Source organism: Cyanistes caeruleus, chromosome Z, assembly GCF_971803275.1.
Source record: "Cyanistes caeruleus chromosome Z, bCyaCae1.hap1.1, whole genome shotgun sequence".
Classification (NCBI taxonomy): Eukaryota; Metazoa; Chordata; class Aves; order Passeriformes; family Paridae; genus Cyanistes; species Cyanistes caeruleus.
The window spans coordinates 40,422,045-40,435,695 of NC_141732.1; the positions used below are offsets into that span (position 1 = coordinate 40,422,045).

Here is a 13,651-nt window from a genome sequence, read left to right on the forward strand (position 1 = left end):
TCCCATGATCTCAAGTTGCCAGACTTGTTCAAATGATCTTCATAGTTCTTGCACTGTACAGATGTACTGTACAGGATGAGTATGTAGTATAGAGCAGTAAATGTTTAATTTAATTTAAATTGTTATATTTGTTTCAGAGAGCAGTAATGTTACCCAAAGCTCTCTCCTAGGACAGTCCAAATTAGAGGGTGACCTGGGTGTGAAATATAGCACTGAGCCTCTTTGTAGAGGCTAAGATAATGTCCTGTGTATAACTTGACTGTATTTTGGAGATTTTAAAGAAGATATTGCTGTTTGTATTACTTCTATATTGAATCAAATGGATCTTGAAAAACATTTTTTTTTTTAATTCACTCAGGTTTAATAGATTTGAAACATGAAATATCAAAATCGCAGAAAATTAGACTGTAGAATGAAGTGTGTAAATTTTCAGTTATCTACAACTAATGTGTTAAATTTCAAATAAATTTTCAATTTTATTCCTTTTTTATATTGTAATTAAGGTGAGCCTTGGAAATGTAGATACAGACATATTGATTGTTTTTCTTCTGTCACAGGGTTTTTTGTCATTTCTCAGTGCTCCACTAATAGGTGCTCTCTCAGATGCTTGGGGAAGAAAATCTTTTCTTCTTCTTACAGTTTTCTTCACCTGTGTCCCAATTCCATTAATGCGAATAAGCCCATGGTAAGTGCTGCAAGCTGCAGTAGCAAGCTTGTCAGGAGAGCAGATATTCAGAGGAGATGTTTGGGGAAATGGGAGAGGGACAATAAGATGAAAATAAGAAGAAAGCAGATTTACTTTCAAGGCACAACTGAATTATTCTGGAGCTTTTCTGTTCAAGATGTATTAAAACTGTGTATCCTAAAAGCAGAAATAATGGAATGTGAACTATATTCATACAACTAAAGCATTTTGATTTGATAATTCTGTCTAACTCTGTTTTAAGATCAGCTGTTAAGTTTTTCCCTTGGTCATTGAAAGTAATAAATATGCTTTTAAAGCTGAATGAACCTTAGCATTTATTTGCTGAAGAAAAGTCTAGTTGTTGCAAGTGAGGTATTTTACCTCTGTGAGTAGGACTTTGAAACCAAGTCATTACTGCTCAGTTAATACTTCAGTTGCATTTACATTAATTTTGAAACTTGGGAAGAATTACAAAAGAATTTTTTGTACTCTCTGAATGCATTCAGAATTCAGCTTCCACAGCATTATTTATATATATATATATAAATATCATATTATATATATGTTAATTATATATATGATTCCTTAACAGACTGATGAAATTACTTCTAAGATAGTTCATATTTCATTACTTGAACTTGAGAGTTTAAAATTCTATAGGTACCACATCCTCAAGTACTTCTTCTTTTAGGCTGAAGTAAACAGAAGAATATAAAAAAAAAATTAAAATGCTGTTTTCCAGTATTTAAGTGAGACTGCACAGTCATTCATTCATCTCCAGTAAAGTTCTGTGTTAGTTCTCAAGGAGCTCTCCTCTTAGGCTTAAACAAACTTGCTTATTAGTAAGAAAAAAGCAATAGATCTTAGCTCACACTTTCTAATTGTTGCTTTTAAATTATTAGGTGGTACTTCGCTATGATTTCAGTATCTGGAATCTTTTCTGTTACCTTTTCTGTAATATTTGCCTATGTAGCTGATGTAACACAAGAACATGAAAGAACTACAGCCTACGGACTGGTAAGAGATGCTTAGTTTGGGGGAAAAGGTCAGATTATTACCTTTGTATTGAATTTGCGTTTTGATGTACAGCTTGTTTCCTGATTAATATAAAGAGGCTGATAAAGGAAGGAACCATGGCTCAAGACATTGTGTTAGAGTTCAGGCAGTGAACAGAGTGCTGTGTGCTTATGGGAACAGAATTAATATTTGACAACTTGAATAAAGGGCATGTGTAAGAAAGAATGTCTTTAAGTTTTGCGAACAAAACGTTAAATGTTAAAGACAATGCAAGTAATTTAGTCTAGCAATAGTTTTCCAGCACATGTAAGTTGCACTTCTAGTTCATATGACTTCTTGGTACAGAATAGCCTTTTCTAATGTCAAAATGGTGAGTAAGGATGAAAATGTATAAAACACTATTTTTAAGAACTTAGACATGAACTTAATGATCAAAACACAAGGAAAATAATTTAGTTAGTAAAAACTCGTCCTTTCAGTGGTAATACAGTTCCTGCTTAGTTTGCTTTCCTAATACCTGTATTAGGTTTTGGAGGTGTATTGATAGACATCTATAATTTTGAACTTCTTTTAGGCAGGCATTTAAATGTACTGACAACTTTTTAAGTCAAGTCACTTCGTAATTAGAAAACAAAATAAAGATTTTAGTCCATTTGAAAGTAAGAGCCAAACCTGATCATCTTGCATTGCAAATCCTGTCTAGTATGGTGCGCTGTTAAGGAGGCTGTAGAAACTGTACTTGAGACCCATATTTACTGTTGTAAATGGTATGTTGTTAATGTACTTTTTTACTTTAATTTTTACTCGTGTCTTTTTAAAATCACACTTCTGGGGAGGAGTGGTGGTGGTAAGCAAGTTACTGAATTTTTCTGTAATGGGAGAATTACCACTTTGATGAGTTTGTAAACTGTTGTTGTGCATAGGTATCTGCCACCTTTGCAGCAAGTTTGGTAACTAGTCCTGCCATTGGAGCATACCTGTCTGCCAGCTATGGGGATAGTGTGGTTGTAATGGTGGCCACGCTGGTGGCTGTTGTGGACATCTGCTTCATCCTGCTAGCTGTACCAGAATCTCTGCCGGAAAAAATAAGACCTGCTTCATGGGGATCTTCTATATCATGGGAACAGGCAGATCCTTTTGCAGTAAGATGCGCTTCAATAAGTAATTATTAACTATTTGGTGATTAATATGTAATAATTATTAGTTGCAGTTTGTAAGTTTGAGAAATCTTCAGTCTCACTGGTAGTTTCACTATTCAGTATACCATAGTCTCTGTTCCCTGCTCTTGCCCATAGAGATCTAACTACATTTAAAAACCAAAATCAAACCAAACTTTGTGGATTAAATAATTCTGGATTTGAAAATAATGTTTGGTGTGACATCCAAAGGGACAGTGTTTTAATTTTCTAACTTAGGTACTCTATTTTATTGCAGAGAGAAATGCTGAATTCTTACACCTCAAAAGCCAATATTTTAAGGTTTTATATACTAATTTTGAATCTCTTCCTACCAGAGCAATATCTCTCCCTACTCTTGATTTCCACTTTTGGTTATATGTGATCTCTTTCTAATAGTAATAGGGAATGGATCTATAAAGCCTGATTCTTTTTTTTTTTTAATAGGTATATATAGTAATGGCTAAAACATACCGTGCAGTCTTTGTAGTAACTTGTTTACTTACTCACACTTAAATTTATGTTTTTGCTACACCCTGGTATCTTAAAAAAGGAAAGAGTGATTTTTCTTTGTGAGATCTGACCTGCTGGGAACTGCTTGTGAATTTTGAGAGATGAATGGCATGGTTGAAAGGCTGCAGCTGCAGAAATAGTCTTCCACAATTTATTTGTTCCTTAAAATAATTAACATAATGGGTGAACAAGTGTAAGAAATGTATATTACTTGCTAGTATCTTTCGAAACAAATTATTATTATGGAGATCCATTAGAAGACATTAGGTATTTCCCTTGTATATTGCTGGTTTTGGGGAATTGTTCTTACTTGGCACTGAACAGCTTCAAAAATATTAATGGAAACTTTATCAAAGAATTGGGTTCCCCCAGACTGTATTGTTTGTGACTTATGGTTCAGCTTAACAGTATCCATGTGTAATTGTTTTGATTTGTATGCATGCACAAAAAAAGGGAATCTATCTTCTTTCTTTATGGTTTCATTAGAGTTTGTACAAATGTTTCAATACCTGCTTTGTTCTTTTGTTTTACAGTCTCTGAAGAAGGTTAGGAAAGATCCTACAGTTCTCCCAATCTGCATTACAGTGTTGCTCTCATATCTGCCTGAGGCTGGCCAGTATTCTAGTTTTTTTCTGTACTTGAGACAGGTAAATGTTAGTGTCTTCACATCTTACTAAGGATGTTTAAATAAGTATTCATTATGACCTCTTTCTTGTTACAGACTTTGCTCAGGCACCTGCTTTCTGACAAAGTAAAGCTTTAATATTAAAGGCAGGGTGCTTTGTTAAGCCAAAAACTGCATAACCCTTGACTCCTGGTGCATAAACCCTGCAATATCTTAAGTGCGTGTTTACCTCAAGCAGGCCTTTGCTCTCATTCAGTACATCAATTTCTGGCTTGAGGTGGGATTTTGTCTGTCAGACCCATTTTGTTTGTTGGAGGGATAGAGAACTTAAGTTTCCAGCTACATGACTTCCTCTGTATCCTCTTTTTAAGGCAGTTTTTTTTTTTTTCCTTTATACTTTTCTTGGCAAAGAGTCAAGTTAAGGATTATTCTTGAAAGTGGACACTTCCTGTATGGATCCTGTATAAATCTAGAGTATAAGTAGGGATGAGTGTTTTCAGTGAGAAGATAGTTGCTGCTACTAATTGCCCTGGATTGGCAGTGTTTGGCATTTGTTTTATGCAGTTTCTGCTTTTCTACAGGTTATAGGCTTTGGATCTGCTAGCATTGCAGCATTTATAGCTGTGGTGGGCATTCTGTCCATAATAGCTCAGGTAAGCTTTGTTCTTTATATTGCTTCATTTAAGCTAATCTAAAAACTTTGCACATGCTGTAACGTGCCAATGTGTCTTGCATTCACTAAATGTTGTATTCATAATACAGTCCATGTAAGTTTCTTGCTTTGTATCAGCTTTCCTTAGAAATACTGGGTCTGGACATCAGAAAAATCTGATAAGTAAATAAAATCTGCTCAACTTGGATCAGTAAATTCATTGAAACTCTGACTTAAAATCATTAAAATTATGCAGGAATTTTTTTACTAAATGCAAGGCATTCTGAAAGGGAAATGCCTTATTTTAAATAAGTCATGCTACTTTCACCTGTTCAATTGGCTTGTGTTATCAAACTTGCATACAAGCAGTCTTTCCAGGGTTACTTAGGCTCAGTGTGGAGGCTGAGGAGCTGCAAGGCCTTGGTATCTTCTTGTCATATTTCTTAATTTGCAACAGTGAGATAATTTTTCAACAAATCCTTTTTGTCTTTTGTAAATCAAAGAGTTTTTATGATGTAATCTTTGGTGTATTTATGGATACAATTTGTCTTCCTGTTCTGATAACAAGAGGAAGAATGGCATATAGAGTATGTTGTAACCTTGCTGCCATTCTTAGCAGAATGAAGGTCTTACTGTTTTGATTTAAACAACACATTCATCAATGTTTACCAGTTTTACTGGTGTCAGTTGTGGCCTTCATTAGCAATTCAAGTCATTATTTTAATCTTTGTGCTGTGGTTTGTTCAGAAGCTATTGTGTGCACTCACATTTAGCAGTCATCCTCTATGAAGACCAGTATTTTTACTGAAAATCTCTAGGATGGCTTCCCTTCTGGTTGATAATTTTCAGTGTTAAAATGAGGAAAATGTATTGATTTTTGAGCTCTTTGAAGAGTATAGCTTATCTTTGTTTCATAAATACTGATTTGTATTGGCATTTTGGATATCTCCAGAATTGAACTCCAGAACTGAATACCTGAAGGTTACTGTATTTTTTTCTGTGAAGCATTCAAACTAAAAATGAGAAACAAGAAAGCTAGGGTTAACAGTTGTCTTTGGCTGGATGCCAAGTGCCCACCAAGCTGCTCCAGCACTCCCCAGCCAGACAGGGTAGAAGAATTAAGGTGAAAAACAGTTCTTAGGTGGAGATAAGGCAATTTTGTTAAAGCAGAAGTTTAGGCATGCACAAACAGAGGGAAAAAATGGTTTATTTTCTGCTTCCCTGTGAAGTGAGTCTTCTGCACACATAGCATTTGCTCTGGAAGGCAAACGTTGTAAATAACAATTCCCCATTGCTCCTCCTTTCCCTTGCATTTATATCTGAGCTGATACCATATGGGATGAGTTATCCCTTTGGTCAGTTTGGGTCAGCTGGCCAAGTTTTGTCCCCTCCCAGGATCTTACGCATTCCCAATCTGCTGTGGGGGGAATGTTGAGAGACAGCGCTGATACTCTGTATCAGTGTATGCACTGCTCAGCAGTAGCCAAAGCACTGGTGTGTTAACAACACCTTTCCAGCTACCCATGGAAAGCTGCTGTGGGAAAATTAATCCATCCCAGCCAGACTCAGTACAATCAGGAAGAGACAGAAGACAGGAGAGGAAGTATATTCTGCTCTGTGGTCCTGGTTGCTTTTGTCTGTATTTTTACTGAAGCATTGCTGTGTTGAAATAAAGCAGATGAGACTCAGTTACTTCATCTAGGAAAAGCTAGTTCTGTATTCACATCACTCATTTTTATAGAGTTTTCAAAGACTGGGTTTTACTCTGATTGCCTAGTAGTTTTCTTGCTACTTAATTCACTGGTTAGTAACTGGCATTCTATCTGTCTCTCAAATCTCTTTATTTTTGGATTGTTTACATATTTTCTTCACTGATTGTCGTGGGACAGATCTATTGTTTATGCAGGTGTAAACTTATTTTTCTTACTAGAATAGTAAGAAAACCCATATTTAACTGACTTTTCATTCCTTTAATTTTTTTCTTCTGGGAAATTACAGGCTAGCTGGTAATTCATCAGAGCAAGGCCTGATTTTATAAGGCCTTTCTTTTATAATATTTCTACCTCAGTGTTTCTCCTGTGAAAGAAAAATATGTGGTCCATTAACTGCGTCAAGTTGTCCATTTGCATTACTAAGTGTCTGCTTCTTGCCATGAGCGTCTTGTTGTTGTATCTGAATTGGGATCTCCCTCCCCCTCAGCAGTAATGCTTCTAACAAATAGAAATATTGATCTTTGGTTAGGATTAGCTTCCATGTACAAATGAAAAGGTCATGTCAGTGGTGTAAAGAGTCAGTAGAAAACGTAATTAATGGTGCCTAGGAATTGGTCAAATTTCAGTGTATGTGATGAAGGTGATCAAAGCATCAGACTTGCTGTACACTTGTAAGTTTAAATGTAAATTTGCAAAACAATTCAGCTAACCTAAGTTACTTTCTTCTGAGCTAAAAGTCTCCTTGTCTTATTTCTCTAGTATATGTAGATAGTGGTAAATTCAAGTCATGTCCAGTCTGCACTGTCTTTGCTTGGTAACAACTTTTATTTTGTGGAATGCTCTATTCTGTAATAAAAATAGGCTTGTAGAGGTGAAAAAGGAAGCCTTTTTTTGCATTAGAAATAAACACTGTCATCTAATGTACATAGAGAAGGCAATACATATGCTTCTCATTGTCCCGACATAGTAACTCTTTAAGAGTTAAGAGTATCTGTACATTAAATACTGAAATGACTTATTTGTATTTGGGGCTTAATTCAGGAGAAGTAAGAGGATAAATGGTATGAATTTCCTCATCATATGAAAGGTCTTCTGAATTCCTTTGCTTGAGAGAAATTACTTTAGCAAGTCTGACTTTTTAAAACAACTTTTAGTTGAACCAATTTCTCTTCCAGACTGTGTTCCTCAGTGTCTTGATGAGATCTATAGGGAACAAAAACACAGTTCTCCTTGGCCTTGGCTTTCAGATCTTTCAGCTGGCTTGGTATGGCTTTGGATCTCAGTCTTGGTAAGCATACATTTTGGTATGTATACACTTGTCAAGGAACTGAAAGGTTTTTTTTTTTTCCCCCCAAAAAATTCTACTGTTTAATTCTGTTGTCATGGGTATTCACATGTTCTGTGAATTAAGCATTCCCATTTTCATTACAGTACCAAAATTTGGTCTGTATTTTGCATATGTAGGAATGATAAAATTTCCTGTACATACAGCCCTTTTGAAAAGTGAGTCTTTGCAGCATTTTGTTCCACTGAGTATTAAGTCTATGAATGTGGTTAAAATTCTTTCTTAAATTCACAAGCTAGTAAGTAGTATGTTCTCTCTAGTAATTCCACTAGATCTATTTTAACCATTAGGTATTGTACCTATACTTGTTTTTGTTTTCCTAACATATTCTCTAACTCCAGCTATAATCAGTCTTGGAAACTATCTAGAGTTTTTTCTGTTGGAAAAACTGTCTTTAAGTAGAGACAATGAGCACCATAAACTAGAACAACTTCTTTAGGCAGTGTGTCCTACTGAGAGGGAGGAGTGCTTGTTGTTTATCAGAGTACTTCCTAGTCAGTTGCAGAAGCTAGAGAATTGCGTCATTGGGACACCCTGGGAAATTGTTCCTTTGTACTGTGTTTGGAGAGAAAAGCCCACTTCAGTCCCATTCCCCTCTTTTTCTCTGCTAGGATAGAATCAAATCAAATGTGCTTCTGTTCCAACAAGTTCAGAATAATATATGGGAGAGGAGTAGGAAGATAACCAGATAACTTCCAGTCTTTAGGTATTTTAATAAGAACATTTTGAAAGAGAATTAAGTGTTAAATAAGTGTGCCCTTATAGTCCTCTTGGGAGCATGGGGAGTAATTAATAAGGGCAGTCTCATTTCTAATTTGAATTATGTATTTAACACAGGATGATGTGGGCAGCAGGAGCTATAGCAGCGATGTCAAGCATTACATTCCCAGCAATTAGTGCTCTGGTTTCACGAAATGCGGAGGCAGATCAACAAGGTTAGTATTGGGTCAATTGCTGTTTATGCATCATTATTACTTTTTTGTCTGGGAAGCAGAAGAGTTATCTAGGTGTACTTTTCAAGTTATCTTTGTGAGTCTTCACTTGGTAGTCCCTATGGAAGTCTGCCAATCTATGTAGAGACAAAGGAAGTGCACAAATTTATCATAATTGCATTGTAAAATATGTGATTTCTGATGAGCTACTTCTTGTCTTTCTGTAAAAGTACTATGAAGGCAACAAAAACTTTCTCTTTTTTTCTCTTCCTTTTATTATGTGCTGTGTTCTCTAAGTAGACAGTGAGGATTAATGTAACAATGCTATCTTTTTAATTGCACATTTTACCAGATTGGAATAAATGTAGGAAAGAAGCTTTATTTTTTTGTAGAAAAGTTGGCCCTATTTGATACAATTTTTGCCAGATTTTTCTATGCCAGATTTTCAAGGCATAGAAAAAACCAAAGTAACCAGTTAATCTGAGAAAACACGAAATGTACTGGTTTTGATCTGACAAGCAATGTACAGTCAGAAATTAGTTCTCCTCTAAAGCAAAATGAGAAGTTATCACAAATTAAAACACTAGTAAGAGGAGCTGAATTTAGTATTCTCTTTTAAAAAATGCTGTACATATAAATTTCAAGTATCAGTTATAGTTGACCATTGCACAACCTGAAGTTAGGTAAATGCAGTTAATCTGAGAAGTACAAAGATGCTGTTCCAGGAGGTGGATTTCTGTTGAAAGATGCAAAAGATAGTATTTTACATGGGTTTTTGTAATTATTCCCCTCTCCCCCATTTTTTTTTTGAGACATTTCAAAGATTTTTAATGACTTGTTTTTTGTTTACCTCAGGAAATGACTACTTTAGTTAAGCTGACAGAAGCCATTGAACTTTGATTTCACAAAGAGGAAACTGGTGTTACTAGCTAAGGCTTTCAAGGCTGAGGTTTTGCCACCTAGTGGCATAAAGATTTTAAACTTTCATATTATCAGCCTATGAATTAAAAACTTGAACAGCTATTTTTTTGAATGTTTTCTTTTCCTCTCACTTTACAAATTACTGCATTAAGAATGATGCATATTATTAAAAGTGTAAAATAGCATTTTTTAGACTTACTATGTGAAGTTAATATCATCAAAACACTTCTTGCACTGTTATCACAATCATTTAATGAAGTTGAAACAGAAATAGCACTTTGATTAATCAAGCTTTAAAAAGAAGTTGGGGTAAAACTGCAGCCAGTCAAGTATTGTGCATTTAGTGCTGTACACTTAATTTACTGCCCTGAGTAAGTTACTTGGTATTTAAATAAATACTGGTCACAATTTGTGCACATTTTCCCAATCACATTTCTTACCACTTAGGTACATCACTGTGAATTTCACTTGAAAATAAATTGAGTGTGAACCACATTTAAGGTCTGCTATCTTTACTATCTTTATTTTAGGGTGAGAGTGGAAGAACTCTAATATAAAAAAATTAAATGTACATAATGATATTATTATCATAATAATGAAAGAATATACAATAATAAAAATCATAATTCTTCTAGTGTAATGACAGAACTGTGATGCATGCAGAAGATTATTTTTATCTGACATATTTGTCTTCAATGCACTTCTTACATCCTAGAATGTAGAAATAATTATGATATGCTCTGTTTTGGAACAATTACTAAAATGGACTCAGAGAGCTCTTGGCTCTGAGCATTTCTTCCTTGCGTAAAAAGAAGATGCTACTTTTTTTTTCTTTTCCTCATTAGGTGTTGTCCAAGGAATAATAACTGGAGTGAGAGGACTGTGCAATGGCCTGGGACCAGCCCTGTATGGCTTTATTTTCTTTCTCTTCCATGTGGAACTCAATGAATTGCTAACTGATAACACTTCTGAAAAAAAGACAAAGCAGAATCTTAGTGATAAGGTTAGTTCAAAATTTGGTGTGCAGTTTGCTGCATAGAACTCATAGGGCCAGAAATATGTCTTTTTTTTGGTTGATTTAAAATCTTCATATCTTAAACTACTTAATTCTCGCTTTGCAGTTTTATTAAATTATTGAGATAGCTCCTAATTTAAATGTGATAGTAAGTATTTAGATTTACAGTAGTAGCAGCATTGGTTTCAGTATTGTGACAGTACCAGGTAACTTCAAGATGTAAGTTTACTGGAACTAAAGTTTGAGTTCTTAGAGCAAACATGGAGCTGTAGGCTGTGTTGGAGGATAATAATAACACTTGGCAATGCAATGACAAAGGGCAGCTTTTGAAAGATTTTTATTCCTCTCAGTGAAACCACAATCATGTAATGCTCAAAAGCTGATCAGATGAATTAGCTGTTCTACTACAAATGATGGTGCATTAATTTGTCAAAGTTAATTTCTTTTTTAACTATTTGTGTATATAGTACCTCTTGAAGATTTAATATCATCAAGGTACATTTTTGATATATTTATATACTTCATGTGTACAGACCATCAGGTGAAAATTTAGGCCTCTGATTGTAACAAAAATTGAGGCAAGAGAAATACCCTGTTGCTCTATACTTATGCTCAGCTACTTTCCCACGTCATTTAAGAATAGCTTCCTACATTTCATTTGGTAGAATAAAAGTACACTGAATTGACAAGTTTTGTCTTCTGATTTTTATCCAGTAGTTTACACAGTTACAGAAAAGTTAAAGATTAAAAAGAGAAGCTGGATTGTTGACACTTCTTTTGTAGAGGTTTGTCATCAAACTTGGCTGATTTAAAATTTATCTTAAAACCTTTCTAGTGTTCTAGTTGGGGCTATGAAATGTGGGTAAGTTTTGGTTTTGAATTTTCAAATAAACAGCTTAGAAGCAAGAGAGAATAACTCCAAATGCTAAGTTATCATGCATGAATAACACGTCTCAGCAATGAGAATGGTCTTACTGTTACTTTGCTCACCCATATATTGTTTTTTTGGGATGCTTGTTTATTTGGCTAACTTATCCTACAGTATCTAAGCAATGGAAAAGCAAAGCTAAGATTTATTGAGTATTTGTGCTTCTGGGTGTTAAAACCTTATTCTATTAATGTTGAGAGGAGTCTTGTTGATTTAACAGGCATATTGCCTAAAGCAAAAAACAAAATTACAAAGAAGCATCAAGTCAACATCTGTTCTGTTTGCTAGGCAATCATACTGTCAATTGACAATTTTATGTGGTTTTGGTTTTTAGATCAGTGTGGAGATCAGGGAAGGAATTTGTGGGGATTTTAGATGCAGAAAATTCACTCTACAATGTACATATGAACCTGTTTGCAAAAATTTTATAGTCGCCATAAATATGTCTCCCATGATTTCCTGCCTTAGTGGTGTAGTTCATAATGCAGAAGTCAATGACTGAAACGTGAATTCTTTATTATGCTTGTTTTCCTGTAGAGTGCGATCATTCCTGGTCCCCCCTTCCTGGTTGGAGCGTGCATTGTTCTTCTGGCTTTTCTAGTCGCCTTATTTATTCCTGAGAACAGAAAAGCCAGCAGTACCAAAAAACACAGCAACAGCAACAGCGGTAGTCTGAGTAACAACCTAGACCAAAGTAATGAAGAGGACACTGAACCACTGCTGCAGGATAGCAGTGTATGAAGGCTAAATTCTGAGGGGCCTATGGAAGAAATTCATGCACTGAATTGTGTCTCTGGAAGCTTGATGGGAGGTACAGAGCATCTTGCCTTTGAGAGGAAGACAACTGTGACAGGCGGTCACTTGCTGTTTGATACTTGAGGTGGCTGTCATGCTTGCAGAAGTGGTTATTCAGAGCAGCAGGTCACAAGCTGGTGTGGTTCTACCCAATACTGGACTGCAAGTGCTGTGTCAAATTTTGATATTGGGTAGAAGCCTGAATATTGAAAGAGAATTTTTTTAAGGGTTTGAATGTTTAGCTCCTAAAATTGTGAGATAATGCGAAATAAACAGGTTTCAGCCAAAACAATTTCTGCCGTCACTATAATAGGTTGTTTTGCATTTCTTATGCCTTTTTGTCTGCATCTATGCCACATGTAGTCATGATATGGGAGGCACTGATGTCTATATAGTTTTGATACCTGAAATAGTAGTTATCAATGAAGTTCTCAAATATTATTTACTAACAGGTAGTCTAGTAGTTACCAGAAAGCAGTGATGAAACTGAGATGGCAGAATTCTTAATGTGTGTGGTCACATGTGACAGTAGTTACCCATAAATAAAGGTTATACAGAAACCCTAAACCCACATTCTAGAATATTAAGTTTCGTGCAGTTAAAGCAAATCCAGATGGCACCCAAGAACCAGGTCCCAATAACATTTTGATTATAAAAAGTAAAATTTTAATTTTAAAGCAAGCAGTGTCAGAAATACAGACACTTCTGAGTGGGTGCCAGAGTACTTTACATCAAGATGTATATGTATGTACTGCATTTTGTCACTTTATCTGCCATATAAACTAATTTTTCCTATTAATTCCTTTCACCACTGCCTTAACTGCTTCTTAGTGTTCAGTTATTAATAATATTCAGCCTTCATATCTCTGTCTTACCTGCTGAATATCATGGATATATCCATATTTTTTTTTTCTTAAAAGATGCTTCAAAGGAGTTATGAATTGTAACAAATGTGCTAATTTTTAGAGACATTTTATGAAGAAGATAGAGATTTATATGTATTTTGCTGCAATGTAAATGGACTATTAAACCCAACTTTGATGAAATACTCCTATGAATGTTTTATATGTATGCAATATATGTAGATATTTGTAAGGAGTTTTAGTTTTTCCAGATGGGGTGCTGTGTAAATCATGTATTTATAAATGTAATGAGGGTACAGACAGTTATACAATTTTTTAAAAGGATTGTGTATTGACTGAACACATTTTAAAAATACGTATTTTGAAACTTGTTCCACACTGAGCACAGATAAGAAACCTTTTGTACTGTGCAAGTTGATTTTTAAGTTAATAAACTTCCTAATGCATAATAAATATAAATATTAAGCTTTCTA

The 13,651-nt window shown here is 34.9% G+C and overlaps 1 protein-coding gene across 5 annotated transcripts in view; it reads left to right on the forward strand.

Moving 5' to 3' along the window:
• Positions 1 to 13,651, forward strand: part of SLC71A2 (solute carrier family 71 member 2) — a 30,995-nt gene extending 17,344 nt beyond the window's left edge. For 3 of the 5 annotated variants that reach the window (XM_086866881.1, XM_086866882.1, XM_086866885.1), the window contains exons 4-12: positions 558 to 685; positions 1,588 to 1,702; positions 2,626 to 2,844; positions 3,924 to 4,037; positions 4,597 to 4,668; positions 7,555 to 7,667; positions 8,562 to 8,659; positions 10,423 to 10,580; positions 12,058 to 13,651. In XM_086866881.1, the coding sequence (XP_086723007.1) occupies positions 558 to 685; positions 1,588 to 1,702; positions 2,626 to 2,844; positions 3,924 to 4,037; positions 4,597 to 4,668; positions 7,555 to 7,667; positions 8,562 to 8,659; positions 10,423 to 10,580; positions 12,058 to 12,261 (1,221 nt within the window). In that variant the 3' untranslated portion in view covers positions 12,262 to 13,651. The remainder of the gene's footprint in view (positions 1 to 557; positions 686 to 1,587; positions 1,703 to 2,625; positions 2,845 to 3,923; positions 4,038 to 4,596; positions 4,669 to 7,554; positions 7,668 to 8,561; positions 8,660 to 10,422; positions 10,581 to 12,057) is intronic. The other 2 variants (XM_086866883.1, XM_086866884.1) reach the window with 1 other exon arrangement.